General features: G+C 39.3%; 1 protein-coding gene across 1 annotated transcript in view; it reads left to right on the top strand.

Moving 5' to 3' along the window:
- The window catches only part of tnfsf10l (TNF superfamily member 10, like), a 72919-nt gene that overhangs the window by 9803 nt on the left and 42765 nt on the right, over positions 1–20351 (top strand). Inside the window, exon 2 of the mRNA XM_026162602.1 lies at positions 20118–20267. Within this exon, the coding sequence (XP_026018387.1) occupies positions 20118–20267 (150 nt within the window). The remainder of the gene's footprint in view (positions 1–20117; positions 20268–20351) is intronic.

The following is a 20351-nucleotide window of genomic DNA, read 5'->3' as shown; positions in this document are numbered from 1 at the left end:
CAAAACATGTGGTAAAAAAGGTGTCTCTAAATTAAAATAACTAAAACGAGGAAGGAGTTGTGCTAAAAGAGGCAAATGATTAATAGAGTGATGTGCCGCATAGATTATTAGTAAGTTCAAAGGGAGCAGGACAGGAGTCTGCTGCTATACATTATGCTATCTGATTGAGTACAGATACAGAGACCCACCACACTCAGACACACACGACCTTGGGTTGACAGCTTGACACTTAAAAAGAGGATATTTGTGTTCCCACACTGGAATGCTCATTAGGCTGTGGCTACAGCTGTGTGTGTGTGTGTGTGTGTGTGTGTGTGTGTGTGTGTGTGTGTGTGTGCGCGCGTGCGCATGTGCCAACAGCTGGTGCAGCACTGTGTGTTATCACATTGTTTGCTCGGTCAACATGGCTATAAAGTTCTGATAAATGTTGCTCATGAGATTTGAGGGCATTGATGCTCCTAACAGAGCTATCTCATGACTGTCATCCTTGCTGCTCATGTTTATAAACCTGTTTCAGTTTTTAAGAATCTCAGCTTAACTGCAGCGTTAGCTTTCGGTTTACTAAATCAATATGTTCACATGAGTTTTTGTATTAATTATTGATGCCTGATAACAGGCAGTACGTATATCAAACCCCCAAAACAACAACAGCAACAACAAACCCCTACAATTGTTCTATTAGAAGTCTTCTAAGAGAAACCATGTTTTTGGCTTTAGATTAAAGACCATTTTCTTTTAGTAGAAGCTTATTAAATTATACAAATGTTGTTCATTAACAGAGACCCCCCTCAAGCTAATAAGCTATAATAACCACCAAAACAGTGCCTGTGCAAAATTAGCCAGGTGATACACAGATACCTCTGCAGAGTTTTTTTACGAGTCTTGGAGTTGCCAAGAAACATGTGAATTTTATTGTGATGTAAACAAATTGCATTTGCCTTCTACAAAAAGTGGCTCTCCTCTCATTTCTAGTCTTCACTGTAAAGATCCACATGGCTTCCATCACATGGTAACTAAAGCCTTTTCATTATTTTCTATACATGTGTCATCAAAAGAGACCAAACCACAGCATATGGTATTGGAGTGGTTGTATAGGATGAGTAATTTTGGTAATGGTAAAAGGGTTTCTGAAGGATGAAAGTAATGGCAATGTAAAAACGAAGTCACTGTCAAATGTGAGTGTATTGTATATACAAAAAAAAATAAAGATAAACTCAAACGGAACGGTAAAAAAGAAGCAGATCGACTTAACTGGACAATAATGAAAGCTGGAAAAGAACAAAGAATGGAAGTAAAAGCACAAGAAACCAGTCTTCAAAGGGGCAAAACAGAAATACAGACAGAGGGAAACCTTATATCACTACTTCTTTTTAAATAAGAAAAAGTAATAGGAACAATACATGGAGAATAAAAAGACTACAACAGAACAATACACCTTTGTTTTTGAAAACCCTGCAAATTTTTATTGTACAAGTTGTGCTATAAAATGTGTCATATCAGAAACTCCATGGTTTCAGTTCTGAATGAGGCGCTCACCTAAAAAGGCCTTTCTGCTCGTCTCTCCCTTGAGTGATGATAAATTGAAAAAGACAAAGCAACAACTGAAGTCACTTGAAGTGAAATCAGGTTTCATATTGACATGTGTTGTTCCTTTGCATGTTGTGTTCAAAAGGGTTAGATTTTAAGTACCGGGAGCTTTCTGGTTTTCATTTACTGTAAGTTTGAGCAGGCTTTATGGAGGAAAGCAGTCTTTTTTTATACACTTTTTTTCATTTTCATCATGGAGCAGGAAGTCTTGGACTGGATAACCGCTAGCCTAACTATTACCCTTGAAATATTGGACATCATCCCCAGAGGCTAGGCCATGTAATGATAGTCGATGGGTTCCCAGACTGTGTGTTAGCTGATTAGCCCTTGGTTCATTAGATGGGAAGTTCTTAGCTGCTTTTACATTATCTGTCCTTGGGAATCGACAGATATATCTCTCCTGGCATAAAGAGGAGACCCTTTTAGTCATTGCATAAAGGTTTTCTAAATCCAGTCTTTTCCTTCCTCTCTCTGTCAAACACACACATACACACACTTATTCTCCCTCTCATATCAACATTTTGTTTCTGAGCTGAGTAATAAGGCCAGCCTGATCTTCTGTCAGCTCTCATTCCTTTACCAATTAAACAACCACTGAACTCCTTTCTGCGCTTTGTCTTCTAATCATTTCCAAATTTCTCCAGCTGCTCAGGTCCCACTTCTAAAAACAGTTACCTCCCTAAACCACAGTGTTGTCTATCCTTTTGTTTTCCCCCAGTCTGTCACTGACTGTAAGGAATACTGTGGTTTTGGCTTGTGATCAGAGCCCATCGTAACCTATCATCATTGCTTTTTCAGATCAACAAACCACAAAAATATTATCGCCGCTGTCCCACTTCCTTAGCGCCTCACTGAGCTATAAACCAAAAAATATTTTTTTCCAGCTTCGTGTTTCACAAAATAACACTACTTCATTAGAAACCTCTAAAATTCTTGGACAGGCCATCCATGAATCAATGAATCAACCTCTGAGCGCTGATTTGGCTTTGTCTGCAGCTGCTGGACGAAAAACCCTCAATATATAAAGCTCTGGGAAAAGAAGTGAAATCATGAACCTGTCAGGCAGCCGCTTTCCCTTCGGGCCTTGACTTGTAACTAATGTTGTCAGTGCGGGTAGATATTTTTGTCTGTTAAAAGCTGGAAGGAAGGAAATTTTGGAAAACAGAGCTTGGTTTGATTGCTAAATTAGAGCACCTTTAACACTGACCTTTTAGCTCTCAATGTAATGGGACTTTGGATGAACAAATCAGATCTAGATCAAGATGTGAAGCCGGGTCATCAGAATACAAGAACTAAAACATTCCTCTGGCATGTATGTAAAAAGATTGCGATTCAGTGCTTTCATTTAAGGTTTCATTGACCTTATTTTCAGTGCCTTAATCAAATTTCCCAGACTTTCCAGAGGCGGAAAGAAACATTAACATGCTGCAGTTGTTTGGACAAAAAAAGACTTGTTTCCAAAAATAGCTACATGGATGTCTTGGCTTCTTGTAGGGGAGATCTTGCCTGAATATTATGAAAACAAGACCAATGTAGAACTGGGTCTTCCAAAATATTGTGAACAGGAGGGGACGCCAAGAAACCTCTAGATTGTAATTTGATAATGATTTAAATGATTTAAACAGCCTATTTTATACTGAAGACCCTTGTAGCCAACACAGAGGGGCTGTTTTTGCTTCTCCAAGAAGTCAAGATTTGTAGTTTCACCCAGTTTTTCTTAAAGGTTATCAGGATGAAAGCAGTAGTTGACATAACAGACTTACTCAAATATTGAGCTGGTAGAGCTGCATAGTCAACAGTAAGAGTGTCCGTAAGTGTTACTATTCAACTTAAGGGGAAATTAAGGATGATACCAAAGTGCATTGTACTACATCCTGTTTCTGTTCAAGCGTTTGACTTAATTTCACCTCAGGGTGGTGATAGCAGAGGGAGTTTATCAAAGGTATTAGGGTTCACTGTGTGGCAATCTTGGACACCCATTGGCCTCAAGGAACCTTTTGGTACTTCCAGTTTCACCAGAAAATATCTGGACTAAAACTTCCTGTTTTGTGTTGTTGTCACTGTTTATGAAAGTTGATGCATTTCTCCATAGGGACTGTTACTTGCATGCAACCAATGCGTAACTGGTCACTACTAACAGATATGTACTGGGACCACAGACAGAATGCAAATAAAACCAGAAATCTACCATTGGCATAGAGATTAATCATAAGAAGATTACCTATATCTTTAACAGTCTAGTCCTCACTGATAAGCTTAACTCCCAACCCTCATCTTCTCACGTAAAGGAAGGTTTTTAGTTGTCAGCAAGAGCTGGAGTAACTTCACCATCTTGCTTTGGATTCCAGGAAGCAGCATAATAGTAGCAAAGAATCACATCAGTTCACATGTCGAACAGGTTTTGGGAGTTGGCAAATTCTCGAGTTGGCAGCTTTAATCTTCTCATGGGGTGTTCAAGGTGTTTCTCAACAGACTGCACAAATACACAATGATTGGCTTTAACTGAATGGAGGAATTGGAGCGCATTGACAAATAGCAGCCGCGGAATAGGTTTTAAGTAGTGCCACGCTGGTGAAGCTTTGTATTGCAAGTCATACAAAAGATCTCAAGTGGTCTGGTTTTATTTAATAATGCCAGGCTGATTCAGTTCACGGCTAAAACGAACAACACGTTGAAAAGAAATTCTGAAGAGAACGTGTCGGAGCTGTGCTCTTGTAAGCAAAGTGCAAATGTACTGCACTTGTAGTGAAATCATGAAAGCTCTCAAGTAAGAAATCTGAGTATATTTCAAGGATCTGAAGCCTAAGGTCAGTCATGGTTTTAGCGACAGCTCCTGATAGCCTTTGACCTAGCAAGCAGGGAAATAAAGCAGACAGGATTTACTCAGTTATCCAGTGCTATAATGTTACATCTAGCAAATGTTTAAACTGTTCTCTGCAGGGGAGAATTTACTTTGGGAATTCTTCTGTCAAGATTTAAATAACTGCAATGTGTGCCAATTTGCTTTCTGTCCCCAAAAGTGTCCACAGTGTGGTATCGGAAACACGTTTATGTCTCCACAACATAGGTACTATAAGGACACACAAACAAACTGCACCATCCAAGTAGTAGAGTTTTGTATACGACAGTGTAGCCAGAGCGGTCTGTGAGGTCAACTGTGTGTTTATTGTGGCGGCTGGTAACACTAACAGCTACTCATGTCTGAACAGTAGCTTCGTAGGCAGGCAGTCATCTATGCATGAAAACAAAAACACAGAAATGGTGGCAATGCATTTTTACCACCAGGAATTCAGTTGAGATGTTTTCAAAGTCATTCAAAGAAGGGACACAAAAACTAACTTACTGATGAGGAAGTATTCATTAAGTACTAAGTAACTAAAGAACAACTGCTAACACAAATACAAACTAAAAACATAGCAAGAAGGGCTTCTTGGGGTTATTGTATATTACAAGAATAGTTACCCCTTTAGTGAAACTAAAGGTTTAGATTAGGACCAATCAGCAACACCTAAGTAAGAAAGTGTAAATGAATTTACTAAAGTTTGTAATACAATTTGCTCTGAAAGAGAGGTCACATTACTTCTGTGTTAGTAGCCCTACTTTCTCTCCGTGGACAACATTTAAAGCCTTAAATGATTTTACTCCTGCTTATTTGGTACATATGTTGGATATGTACACTTCCTTAATGACTAATTAATGATTCATTAATATTAGAATTTCAATTGTTTTTCTGTAAATAGTAACTACCGAAAGACTTGCTGTTGCTAATGTGTTCCTCATTTGTTCTTCAAGGGCTAATAATGTTTTTCCGAGGGTTGGTAAAAGTTGTCTAATCCTAAATAATTTTAATTAAAATAGTCATGGAAACAAATTTAGTGCCACTTTTTCTCTCTACTATTATTTAATTAATTTTGAGAATTAGGGCTATAGCGTGTTCACATCACTCCCATCTTATATTCTTTACATTGGCTCCCAATAGAGTTTAGAATTCGCTTTAAAATTCTTGTTTTAACATACAGAGCACTAAATGGCCAGGCTCCAGATTACTTATCCAAGCTTCTTATAAAATACACTGCTGCTCGTCATCTCCGCTCACAGACTCAGAGTCTCTTAGTTGTTCCCCGTACACGATTGAAGACAAAAGGGGACAGAGCCTTTCAGTCTGTTGCACCAAGGCTGTGGAACAGTTTACCACTACAATTACGTTTGCTTGACTCTGTGGATTCTTTTAAAAAACAGTTAAAAACTCTTCTGTTCAAACAAGCCTTTTGTTGATCTACATATTTTATATTTTTTACATCATTTACATTTGATCTTTTACATTGTTTATAATGTCTATTGATTTTATTGTTTATTTTAATATTTTAATATTTGTGTACAGCGCTTTGTGATTGTCTGTCTGTGAAAAGCGCTTAATAAACAAAGTTTACTTACTTACTAAGTTTACTATATGAAAGGAAAATGCACTTCTAACACAAAACCCTAAGATAACTCAGACTTTCCATGCTTTTTCCTTCTTGTGGAGCCGCCTGGACATCAGTAGAGAAAACACATCAGCTACAATTTGTACCATTATAGTAACACTTGCATAGACTCCTCTTGAATCTTACTTGCTCAGCACCTCTACACAAAAACACATTTAACTTAACACCCTTGCCCACACATGGTGGACTTGCCCACCCAGAAGCATCTACAGGACCCCACAGCAGCATTCTGACCCACTCTGGTTCCCATAGTGACATTTTCCCCACACTTGCTGTGTATTATTTGGTCTAACAGCTGCTTTTAACTGGTCGTATTGCGCACAGTTTTAGCATTCTGTTCACTTTGATTTTTCCCAAGTATGATTCATGATGGGACGGTACAGTAGTATAACATCTAATCTATAATTTGGGTTTTACTGCATACAACAGAAATGTTAAGTGGTTCTTTGGAAGAACTACAGCTAAACAGTTTAGGGTTACTTCAGGTAAAAGTATACATGTGGGCTGCTAATGATATCCAGCTGTTTGTCTGATTGAAACTGGTTGTCCCCACAACCAGTACACACATGTCAGCTGGTGCTTTCCCACATCGGGGCTTGTGTGTTCAAATATCTACACAGACTGTGTCATGAGTCTAAACAGATCAATATAAATGAATCTTTTAAAAAAGTAGAATGAAAATCATCTTTGTAGTAGTTCTTCTAACACAAAGCTCATTACGTTCAAAGACAACAAAAACCAACCAACAAACAAAAATATCTTCAAACATTCGAACCAACAGTTAAGCAGAAACTGAGATTTTTAATGTTGCTTTTGAAACACTAGATTATAGTCAGCAGGAAAGTTGTTCCACAGGAAAAATAAAATAATCCACTCGATGACCTGGATTTTAAATAGTGAGTTAGATGGACATATGCCAAGGGGCCGGAGCATTAAGTGCTTTATGCGCTATTAAATGGATTTTAAAAGTATTTTTATTTCTGTAATTTACTGACAGGACTTAAATTGTGAAGTATCCGGTTTAAATTAGGTTTAAATAGCACAGGTGCTAACTTGTCTTGTATACACCATTTTCTAGCGTGTGCTGAAATGCACCAAATCCTTTGCGAGAATCTCCATGCTGATCAGAATAAACATTTTTTTGCTTTCGCTGAGACTCGACTCGACTTTCATATCAGGCATAATTAACACATTTACTGTAAGTGTTTCTGTTGTCATTTGTGCACAGGTGCCTGAACCAGAAAGTCCTGATCTCTTCTCTTCCTCGGCTTCGCTTTTGTCACAATGTCTTTTTCCCTTTCTTTCTTCTCGGAAAGATGATGAAGAAACAGAAACTTAACCCTTGTAACCAAATCAAGCAGCAAAACCAACTTAGATAACGCAGCTCGCATAACCATAGCCTTGCATTACAATAGGCCCTGTGTCCTTATCACAACTAATCTTAACAGCTCTTTCTTTCTTTTTTTAGTTAAACAGCAATATTCTCAATTGTTTTACTAACAAGGAAGTTAAAAAAGAAAAAGGGGACACAGCCAGAAGAACAGCATGCAGGTCCGCCCTGCTTTTGTATGTCTTTAAACTTTATTTAAACTGGAGGTACTCCAAAACAGCAAAGCTGACAAAGAAAGGTCATAGTTCCACACGCTAAAGCTGGGAGTGGCGTTCTGCGTTCTCGATGGGGGTTGCGTACACTGTCACGCATATTGGCAGGGAAAGGCGTGCATGAATGCATACGCCCGAATGCACAGAGATGCATGCATACATTTGTATTGTAGCCGGCAGGTAAACTAATGATCAATAAATATGTCAAAGGCCTCAAAAAACATACTTGCTAGATAAACAGAACAGATAAGTCATCCAAACGCACATACGGGAAACCAATAAGAGCAGAAGGAAGTAACTGCCTGCGCCTGATGTCATTAATGCCTGCAAGCAGAAGCAGCCCGTCTTCTGGATAGAATTAAGAAAGAAGCAGCTATAGCCTTATTGACATCTTCCAAGCATGTATAAAATCCAGACTCTTTGTGATTTAAAGCTCAAAGAGAAACCTTTGACTTAACAGTGGGAGACGAGCTTGTTCAATTGTGTATTTATGGGCTTTTATTGGTGCAATTCATCTCTTGAATATTTATCGAATCAGATTAGGTGAAGTTTCTCTGAACATGTGTGCTGTCTTTTGTTAAAATCATGTTCGCACATGGTTACCTTCAATTTGTCTTGATTTGGAGGAAATGATCTAGTTCCTGAGTGGATCTGGCTGCGGCTGAGTATCTTTTCTCACCAGGAAACTCTGCAATAAAACACTCATTGTTTGAATGTAGCGATATATCCATCCGCGCTATACCTGCTTTTATTCTGGAGAAACTGTGGGCAGCTGGAGTCTGTCCTGGGCGCCAGCGGGGTACATATAGACAGAGAGAAAACCACATGCTTCTCATGGTCAAATTCAAAGGGAACCTGGAGAAACTGCACGGCTACAGGGTGCACTGGCAAAACACAGCCACCCGTGAACCCAGAATAGTCTTGCTGTGAGGCAATGACTGTGCTGTGCATTGCAAAGCACTGCACCACCTGTAGTAACATCTTCTGAAGCAATTATACACATGCAATGTAGCCCTGAAATGTTCTTGACATTACTTGATGTTTGTGAGAACCAGTTTAACTGGACATAACACAGTCTTTAACCAACCAGCTTCCTAGTACAAAATCTGTGTGAAGTCCCACGTAAGAAAAGAAAAGGTCACTGTGTGAATTCAGTGACAGAGCAGACAAACAAGTGTTTCCAGTAGTGAGAACACATCTGGAGCAGATTTCGGACACTGATGTAACCTGAGTGACATTGTCCGAAGTTCCTTTCTGAATAAGTAGCACTGTGCCTGAATATTTGACGATTCGACAATTTGTTTTTTGGCATTTTTACCCAATACCCAACAGCAATCATGATATTTCAGTTCACATAGTAACTCTGCCACAAGATTCAATAACTTTTCATAGCTTTTTGTGACATTTTTTTTTAGACAAAACCATCCAGGACTCTGTTATACTCATGTCACATGGATCTGTGTACTCTTAACTTGTCTTTGAAGGCTCACTATTATTCTCACAGAGCCTGACTTGTTCTTTGATTGTGATTAAAAATCAAGATTTTTCAGGACCTCCCTGATTAATTTATAAAATTGCCCTTTTGGCTGCAATCAGTGGAGCTTTTTGTGTAGGAGCTAGCGGCTAAATACACACTCATTAAAGGCAAATAAGCAGAAATCGAACTTCAGAAAGATCAGAGTCAGAGAGACGTCACGGTGAAGCAAAGGTTGTTCTAAATTGGGGAAGATTATGGCAACAGCGTGATTGAAATTTAATGCAGAAGAAATTTAGGCAAAGCCGTGTGATCCGTTAAACCGATAATGGCTTTTACATAGTATTTGCGGCTCATAATGAAAGCGCTTTCAGTGCTGCACTAGGGCGACGGGGTCAGCTAAATGGCACCGAAAACGCGGTGTGAAATGGCAATATTTCCTTATCACAGGGCATGAGTGGCGATCTTGTTATTTGAACTCTTCTTCTGTTTATTCATGTCATCAAAAAAATTGTTTTGAAAAATATGGTCTCGACCTTGACAGAGTCCGCTCATCTTTACATTTTAAGGCACCTGCTGCTGCTGTCTGGGGGAAATTTGCAAAGACCAAACACTGACTCCCAAATAATGACTGGCATGTCACTGCAAAACAAGCGAGTCACCGAGATGGGGAAGAGGATGTAGAGTTTACAAGTCGAGGATTGGTTTTCGTGGTTTTTAATCACTTCCATGCCAGAACTGGCACTTCCTCATGTTTTCTGATAAACAGTGAATCAAGTTCTTTTGGTCAGTGTGGGACCTGAAGGACGAAAGAAGATAGCTGCCTTCCCTGAAGTAAGTTCAGCCTGAGGTTTTTCTTTTTCCTGTTTACTCCATCGATCGTTGCCAAACCGTTACTCATAGTGGATTGCTGTGTCGTTGGGTTTCTTTCTATAATGTTTTAGAGTGTTTAAGATGTTGTTGTAATTTGGATTGGTTGGAAATAAATCTTATGCCACCAATAGTCAGAATTTTAAATGATGATTGCAAATGTAGTTGCATGTTGATGCACACTTTTTTCAGTTTATCTTCTTTAAAAATGTCGGCATTTCTCCAAGACTTTCCCGGGTTGGTTACTCTCCTGAAGCAAACTGATGTTGGCATGTGAGGCCCGGCTGGGACTCATGTGGTTGCATGAACCCATGTTAAAAATGGTGGTTTCTGCTCCCCGGTGCTCTAATGATTGTGTCTTTGGCTCGAGTTTTCAAAATACTCCCCTGGAAGCTGTTTTGTATTTTGTGCTGCAATCTGGCAGGCCTCATGTGGGGGAGTGTCGGCCTTTTCTCTCCAGACAAAAACTTGGCCCGCACATTGGAGTGAGGTAGAAACTCGCAGTTTACTTCACTATTTACAATGAAAGCAGCCTATATTTTTATTTTCCCTCGTAAATACCATTTGTGCCTTATTGGCAATCAAGAGCTCCTTAGCAAAAAGATCCTGGTGTTTAACGTGATGGATTGCTGAAAAAATGGCCGGCCATTAAACGTGTAACGGACAATGCTGTCGAATAAATCAGTGTCAGCACCACCCTGGCTGCCTGCCAGATACAGCAGATAGTGAAGCTTGCACACAGTGTGCTAATAAACCTGCAGACACGCATGCCTTTAGACTGAAAACCGTCTCAAACCTATCTGTTAAATATAAAACTGCTCTTTCCCACCCATGCACAAATAACCAGAAGCTTGTACACCGATGCAAACACATGACTACATTCACTGCAGCTTTTAATGATTGCTCTGGGCCTTTTACTTAACAAAGGAAAGTGAGTAGTGGATGAAGAGTCAGACTCTCTTGCCAAAGGCTCATCTTTACAGTGAGCTGGGTGTTGCTTTTAAGTGCCGAAGTAATAAATCACCACAACGCCTACAATACTCCAGTGTTTATGACTGTATAGACTTTCTCTAAATTAGTTAAACGTGTACTTTTCTGAAGGTGTCACAACCTCCAGAAACATACGTGCTAATCATAGGTCTGAAGTATGTAAAAGCTATTAAAGCTAAAACATGTTGCCTGTTTTTTGCAGCATTTACAGATATCCCTTAGTTTCTCATGTTATTGATTTTCGTGTGCGTGACTGACCTGCTGTTTCATTGAACTTTATTGTTTCAGTGTGGTATGGTGTTCTTGTTTAGCTGTTTGTATTCAAGGAGGCGGCTTATTTCATTTTCCTTTGCATAAACCAAACAGTGGAAAGTGACATAGCCATTACTTCCAGTTTACCAAACAGCTGTGGTTGCAGTTGCTAGAAACAGTTTGGATGAGGTAGAAACAGATTTCACAGCTGTGATAAGCTCTTTCTTTCTTGAGGTTCATCCTAGCTGTGGAAACGGCTTTTTGTATAGTTAGCTATTCAGCAAGACGAAATCATAGTGTATCTTAATACTGCCAAAACAGGATACAGGCTACACTGTGAAGTGACATAAAAGAGATTTTTAAAGTTGATAAATTTACTGTTCAAACATTTTGAACGTGCGTCAGTTAAATAATAACCGAATGCACAGTTTCACTCAAAACTTTCCCTCTGGCATCTTATATGATTAAAAAAAAGAATATTTTCTTTTATCTAATGTGAAATGATTGTTTAGGCATTTTTGTGAGTGGCAAGAAAATGATTGATGGAAGCATTGTCAATTAGAGCCCCACCGATATATCAGCTGAAACTAGCTATTCACCAATATATCAGTCTTGGCATTTATAATGGCCATGACTTGTAAGACTAAACCAAGTTTATTTTTTAAAAGCATGGTCGTGTTACATGTTGTAACACGTGTTGCCAACAGTGGACAAACTGTGTAACATCAGCACCCATAAAATGGCTAAAGGGCATTTTCCATATTTTCTTTACTTTTTAATGTTTTTATGTATCTATATCGATACATCAGCAGATTGCTAATACTGGATGAGCAGGACGGGCTCTGCCTCTATACCTCACCTGTTGAGGCAAGCAACCATACCCCGAAGGTTACTGTAGGAGCCTTGGTTCACTTCTGCTTCAGAGCATTTCCTTCAGAGGCATTCACGAATGGTCTTCAAATTTGACATACAGTTTAATGAACCAGTGAAAGGCTTTTTTTTTCCAAGTTACTACTTTCTTGTGTACTGTTGCTACTGATTCTCCTTCTGCCTAAAGACACGGATCGATTTGATGGTAATTTGTAGTGATACCATGTAGATTGCTCCCTAAAAACTAGACTCTTCCCTCCCACAGCCACGGGCTGGGGTGTAACTAAACATGATGAAGCTCGTTCCACCGTGTTGCACACTCAGTATGTTTTATTTGACTCCCGCACTCGTGTGTCTCCCTGCCGCTGTTTTTGGATGAAGTGATTTATGTGCAGTGCCACTGTGAGTGAGACCTCAGCGGTTATTTCACCCTGCTCTCTGTCTTCCTCTACGTTAGCCGTTCATCTTGCAATGCACACACACAGACACACACACTCTTGGATCGAGACCTCTGGCCTGCTGGATTTGAGTTACGTGGTTGCCTTCTCCTCTTCCTAATCCCCTAAAATGAGAGTTGTGGACTGCCAAAGAACTCCCAGACACACACATACACAGTGAAACACAAAATTGTAGCTTGGTTTCCAAGTGGCCCTCTGAGATATTCTTTTCAGGCTTTGGTGTCCCACCGAGGGCCAAGCATACACACAAACGGTCATGCACATAGACACACATTCACTCAACTGCACATATGCACACACACACAGATGTACATGCACACACACAAAAACTCTCACACAGGGGAGGAAACAGTGAAGCATTGTTTGCTACTTCCTGAGAGAGCCGGCATCAGGATCACAGGAGCTCTGTCAGCCTCTCTCTGAAGCCCAGGCATCTAATTGAGTATGGACAGCCATGAGAGACCACATGTCTTTTGGCTAAGCACGCTTAAAAAGCGCATAGATCACTCATAAATGCATGTGTTTGTGTGTGTGATTTTCCACTCGTTGCAGCGAGGATCAGTTCCAAAGGCAGACCAATGGGGAGTGTATCCCAGTTTAGCTCTTGTGTCTGGAGAACAGTAGTTCGCCATCAATTATTCAAGTTCAGGTTCAGCAGTAAAATAACTTTTTGACAGGCTGAGAAATGTTTTCTTTTTTCCTGTCTTTGTTTTTAAGCAGTCTGCTGCTGTACCACAAAACTGGCAAGAAAAAAATATGATTTGGATGTTGGTGTGCAGAGATATTAGTCAAGCTACAGAGTCGTTACATACCTTGTGCTTTATTACATTTTAAAGGGAAAAGTGTAGTTGCACCATGTCAATACAGTTGTCAGTACAGTATACATTTCTACTGAGTTACCAGTCTTAGATATGAGATGCGAGCAATGATTACTATGCCATCTAATTTTAATTTTGGATTGTGCACTCATCCCAGGGCATCTACTGAGGTTTAAAATATACTCCAATATATTCTCTATACTACAACCACAGGCCTGAGGGACAGAATGGAGGGTTTTAAAGGGTCCTGAAGTGGTGTCTATGTACGACAAGTCGTGCATTTCAAAAATTTGTCAACAGGACCAGAACGAGCATTATCTGGTGGTGCAATATTTAGCAGAGCAAAAAGTCTGTGTTTCTGTGTCTTTGTGTTTGACTCACAAGGACAATTAATCTTCGCTTGACTCATAATTCTAAACTGATCATACATACATAGAACTGTCCCAAAGTCTTGAGCCACCCCTCACTTCTTTATATTTTGGTTGGAAAATGGGAAATACATGCAGTGATTTATTACTTGGTAATACAGTATATAGGACACAAACAGAGCTTGTATAATTCCAACAACCTTCAAAGTCAGTATTTGGCATGACTACCTTTATTATTTAACACAGCCTGAACTCTCTTAGTCAACATATCTTGTAATTTCTTTAAGTAGTCTTCAGGAATAGTTCTCCAGGCTTTCTAAAAGACATTCAGAGTTGTTCTTTGGATGTTGTCTGCCTTTAGATGATCCCACACTGGTTTAATAATGTTGAGGTCTGGGCTCTGGGGAGGCTAATTCATGACTGATAGTGTTTCATTGTGTGTTTTTCTATCCACGTCGGTTTGTGTAGGAGTGTGTTTGGGATCGCTGTCGTGCTGAAAAATTAGGCTGCTGCCAATCCAAAGCTTCCAGATGGTATTGCAAGTTGGATTAAAATCTGATGGTACTTTTTGGCATTCACAGTTCCATAAATTTAGACAAGGTCTCTAACACCACATGTAGCCTCAAACCATGACACGGCCACCACCATGTTTTACAGATGGCTGTATACACTCATGGTTGTACCTAAATTAAAATGACTGAAAATGGAGCTGGAGAATTATTGCTCTCTTTAAAACTGTGGAAGCGACATATGAAGAAATGATGGGTGGCTCAGAAGTTTTGCAGAGTACTGAAAATTCCAGTATATTCAACTTAATTGATGGTAGATTATTTTTTGCCCAATGTCCTCGACTAAACTACCTAACAATTCAAAAAAATCACCAGCCTTGCCATTTTATCACAAAAACAAGCAGCAGTTACAACACACACACACACTCAGAAAAAAAGACTCCATCTGACCATTTGCGCACAGGAAAATGATTTTTTAATTGCTCCATTAAAATCTTCAAAGTCAGTTTTGATATGGTTTTGATGTACTAAGTGTGTGACACTGGAAACCACAGTTCATGTTGTGTCTGATAACAACAGTTAAAGCTGGTTTGTTTTAGTCGTCAGAGTAATTGTTTTCTAACTTTAGCTGCCAAACTGTAATCACAATAGAAGCACAGGGTCCAACGCACTGCAAGTACGTTTTGGAAAGACAATGATAATGAACCCATTTTTCTGTTTTTCTACAAACTTCTGCCAAAGAGTTTAGCCAGATGTTTCATCTCTTAGTCCTCTTAGCAAGGCTGCCTGAGGGTGCATTACATCACCATGTAACCTGGATTAACAAAATATATTTTTTATGATCCAAATATATTAAAATTAATCTTCATCGCAGTTTTCAAATGTTTTGCGGAGAAAAAAAATGGATATGTCGCGATGCAACAACTGTCAGGGGTCTTTCCAAGGAAAACAACATCTACAGACTCTCATATCTATTTTTCTTTTCTTTTGACAAGCTAGCCAACATTATACAGTTATATTTGAGCAAGTTTAACAACACAGTTGAGAGTTACAAAAGATTTTTGCATGTTGCAAATGCTTTTAGCTTTTGTTGGTTTGGATTGGGCTGCGGAGGGGGCCCGATGGACTCATTGCTTAGGAGCCAAGGGAAGGATAAATGATTGATGTCAATACACTGAGAAAATACTTTGCTCAGGGGATAAGTGCAGCAAGACCAGAATTTAAGACTGTTTGTGTAAAATATATCATATGGCTTCAGAGAAAATTAAAGTGTGCGTTCATAAAATAATAACAGCAAAACTGCAAAGCAGATTACATGCTATCAATAAGATTAGAAACCCTCTTTAGACCATTGTTTAAGAATTAAAAGTAATTAAGTCTTTGTCAGAAGATATTTCTGCAAATTGTAAAGAAGTAATTCTGTCCTCTCACCAGCTTATTGATTTGTTCTTGTCGAATCACAGGGGTGTAACTTATTCCTGAAATGATAGCTAATAAAGGCAGTTTTGCAATTTAGGGGTTTTGGCAAAGAGGATTCAGGAACTGGCTGACAAACTGCTGTCAGTGGAGAAGTCAGGATGGATGAGGGGAGGGACCTCTTCATAATGCTCATGCTTAAAAACCTGTGGAGCCGTTCCAGATGGATGTTCTCAGGGCATGGTAATGATGTAGGGGCTGATTCCTCCATCTCTAGAGGCCTGCATGTCCACACTGGCCTACAGGAAAAAAAACACACTCACATTTTCTTTGCTTTTCCAACAGCTTTACTAAATCAAAAGGATTTTGAGTTCTGGAAATGACCGATGCAATCGCTTAAATGAAGAGTTCGTTTTAATATTATGGTTTCAAAATGAGTAAATGAAAGACAAACTGCCAACCAACAGATCGGAAGAATTTGGTTTACACGGACAGATCAGACAATTAGATTAAGTATTTATGGAAAGATCCTCCAGGGGAACCAAACATGGAAAGCAAGAAAGGCTGTGCTTGGCTCTGTGGTGGTGCTGGCTCCCAGCTGAAGCCAGACACCAGCCAGCTTTTGCATTGTAATCATGAGAGCTACAGCACGAAGACTCTAAATAAATGTGACAAAATTTGTTCCTCCAACCCATCTCTCAGTTGGGACTGGAAGTCATTGGGTTGTTTGTTCAAACAATGATCTTTTAGTCAGATTGCACAGCATTGGGCAAAAATCAGCAATGTTGGTTTGCTAGCTGGTCAATCCACTATTGGTCAGGTTGGTCTTCACTAATGTGTCTGAACAATTTTGTAGAGACAGCCAACATTAGCCAATGTTTCAAAGGTTTTATTCCACACATCTGCATCACCTACTGAACGTGTCGGTATCAGTCAGGTCGGACAGGTTGTTTTTTCCTGTACACTGGGGAAATTAAAGTACCCTAAACAAAGTATCATAGCTTGCATTTCCATGACTTCTGTAAGGTCCCTTAGATCTAAGTGGCTAAAATTTTGTTAACAATTTTCTTTTTTTTCTGACTGCAGAGATTTGTCTGTGGAGAGGTATTTATTATTTATACATAACAGAATTCCAGCTGAGGTAGTCAAACCTTCAGTGGATGGTTCATATTGTCCTGCAATTTCATTGTATGTGTACAACCGAAAACCATCCATCAATCCATCTTTTTCCAGTTTCCCAATTCTGGGTCAATTACCCAATGCCAATTGACACAGAATCAGAAGAAAATGATCACAAATTAAGAAAAGCATATGCAATCATAATTGGAGGTACATACAGTGGTAAATTGATGGTAAGTTGTAAGTGCAATTTAAATACCTTTGGGTTATTTCACATTCAGTTAGTTTACTGCAAATTACAATTTGTTTCTTTTTAAATATTCAAAGGTTTAGTCCTAATTAGTGATGATGTCATCATTTCTCCACTGAGAGGACGTAGGATGTTTTTTTTTCACACTTAACTTACTATTAGTTTAAATTCAGAAACAAATAAGTGCATTAACTTTGTGATAATGTTTCTGTGGAAGCTCAGTTTGGCCTCTGGCCTCGTTTCCATCCACTAATGGAGCAGAAAGATTACTTCTAATCCTGTTTTTAGCTCTGTGCACTGATGTGCATGGGCTTTATCTCTTCACTAACATGGACAAGACTGTTTCCCATAATAGATCAAACACTCCCTACCGGCCCTGTCAAAACTTAATGGACACACATGCTTGTGTGCAAACACACTTGCAAAGCATGGTCTGTAAAATCTTTTATTTTTATATACAAAGGAACTCCTTAATAGCAATTAAATCCTTCAACCAGATCCACCAAAGCAGGGAGTGTGTTTTGGCAAAGGCGCCAGAAAGAAAGGCAACTCACTTTCATTCTGTTTCGTGTGCTGAGTGAGCTCAGATCCACTCATGCATGTGTGAAACTCCCTATCACTTCTGCTGTCATCACTCCTCACAATGCACGGGGTGTCTCTGCCCATACTCCACTGTCAGCAGTTTTTGTTGGGATGTATCCTGCTTGTATTCGGATGATCTAAAATGACCTGCTGTGCTTCCTTTTCTCTCATCGCAATGGTGAAAAACAATAGAGAGTAGATAGATGAGTGAGTTTAAGTCACTTCTCAAAGAAAGACGTTTTTGAGCCAAGTCTTCAAGAGTGACGCCAACAGTCACAAATGACCCTTAAAGTTTCACAAAACGCTTAAAATGAGCGTGTACTCTAATTAACTCAGCGGTATGTAATTTTGTGTGCGATTAAGTTTAACCTCATCGCATGCAGAGAATACCATTAAATGCCATTAAGTTAAAGGATTTGCACATTTTTACCCTCTGCAGGTTTAAACAAGGAATACGTGGGACTTTTTTGGTAGCTATTTTAAGAAGACCTTTTATGCATTTCCTTATTTTCTGCCTCATATATATACTAGTACAGCTCTCAAATAACAGGGCCAGCATATAAAATTAATTCCTGCGAGCCACAAGCACCTACTTGAGGCTGCTCAGTTTCATATAGTATAATATGTAAATAAAAAGCTGTACAGATAATCTTAAAATGCTGAATTAGACAAAATGTGGCTACTTTGAAAGAGTTTGTTCTGTAGAGCTACAACTTAAATAAAAACCTTGTAGATCTATGTGATAACTTCAGATGTCGACTTGTTTTTTACAGGAGAAACAGTCAAGTTGCAAATGCTCTCCCTAACAGTAATGTATCCAGTGAAGACTCAACTTTCCATTAGATATTTTGTCTTCTTGTCCTTCTCCCAAAAAGCTGTCGGGTTCATGCTTGTGTTGCTACTGACACCGTCTTATATGAAACACAGGTTTTTGGGTCATGCAAAGGTCAGATAGGTCAAGAAAACCTTTTTGTCAGCTTTGCACATTTTGTAAATTTGACTGTAATGGATAATAAGAGCCTCTCAAAGTTGACCTCAAACTAGACATAGACTTGTAACTGGAATGTGTACCAACTGGAACCGCTGACATGTGTGTCTAATTAGACTCATTGGGATTTGTCCTTGAATAGAAGTGAAGTCATTAGAGACGTGAGTCATCTTTTGTCAGGGCTGGGCAGCAATGTTGAGATGTGGCCCCGGTGGTCTTTCCCGTAAGGGTTCTGTCCTTCTCACTTGGTTTGAATTAAATTGCCCACACAGTCGCAGGAAAGGGAGACAGACGTTTGCATCAGCATGAGCTGGTGTGGGAAAAGAAAAGGCAGGGGATGGAAAAGAACACAGAGGAAGAAAAGGGGTTTCATTAGAAAATGGAGGTCAAGCAGAAAGAAATTAATAAAAATACAGAGGAGGGTTGAAGGAGGGCAGGACTGTAATCTCTCTCCTCATCAGTGCTTGTTACAGAGTCATTAACAGGGCTTTCAGATCGTGATGCCGACAACCTCCCTGAAAGATATCCACACACGGATACACACACTTACACATCTGTGTGCATAACTCCAAAGCTAGAGCACCGTAGACAATCTGGTTCCCAAAGATGTTTTATTTGACCCATGCTGCCTAAAATTACATGAAAACATTTCTTATTTGGGATGGAAGTCGCTGCCAAACAGGAGGCGTAGCAAAACAAACAATTTCCCCTCTGCCCACTGAGGAATTGTTGATTCAATTGTCTCTTATTAGACTCCATATGTGTGTATGTCTGCACACATGGTAAGAAATGTTCACACTAGGAAAAACCCTTTACTAAGTGTTGTTGCATAAGTACCTGCATTTCAGTGGTGCACCTGTGCCAAAATATTCTCGTTACGTTTGGTCTCAGCCTACAAATCAATCCGAGACGAATGCCATTTCCCCCCCAAACACTTAAAAAAATGCACAAATTCTAAAATAATCCTCAAATTATTATTTTATCCTAGTTGTTATTGCTTCTGATTGACTTTTATTTACTTAAACCTGCTTATATCAGTTATTTCCATCCTTGAAAACCTGCAGAAAGGTTTGGTGCCTCAAGATAATGTTGCAGAAAAAAATAGCAGAAATTAGAAACACGTGCTCAAGGAAACTGACAGCACATGAGCTGATGCTCTGAAAATGCTGACAGAGTGATGATACACAAGAGTATGACTAACTGACGTGCATAAATATCAAGAGTAAAGGGAAAGAATAAATCAATTTAAGGATGTTTATGGACCCATGTAAGCGATCAGAAATGATTAATAAGACTTGATTTTGGGATAGTTATTGTGGAAACAGTTGTGATAACGATTGTCTTCTAGCTACTGACAAATATTATATGATACGCTGGATCTTTGGGTTCCGCATCTCATGAGGATCAATTTGCATCAAGAATTACTGTCATTTAACAGTCGTTTAACTTTCTCTGTTTTTGTCTCATGTTTGTCCTATAGGTGCGTAGCCAGGGAGTGACAGAGGAGTTAAAATGCCTGAGTTTACTAAATGCTCTGGATAAGGACCAGGACATCCCAGATCAGCTAGCCCAGCTCTTTGGCGAACCCTGCATCAAACTGGCCGAAGGCATCAAAGCTTACATCTCCAAGGTAAGAGATGGAAGGAAAGGAACATTACATTTACCATGCATCAACCAAATGAGTAACAATATTATTATGCAAAACATGTTTAAT

This window comes from Astatotilapia calliptera, chromosome 3, assembly GCF_900246225.1.
Source record: "Astatotilapia calliptera chromosome 3, fAstCal1.2, whole genome shotgun sequence".
NCBI lineage: Eukaryota > Metazoa > Chordata > Actinopteri > Cichliformes > Cichlidae > Astatotilapia > Astatotilapia calliptera.
Note: the sequence above shows the minus strand (reverse complement) of the source record. Positions and strands in the feature narration are given on the sequence as shown.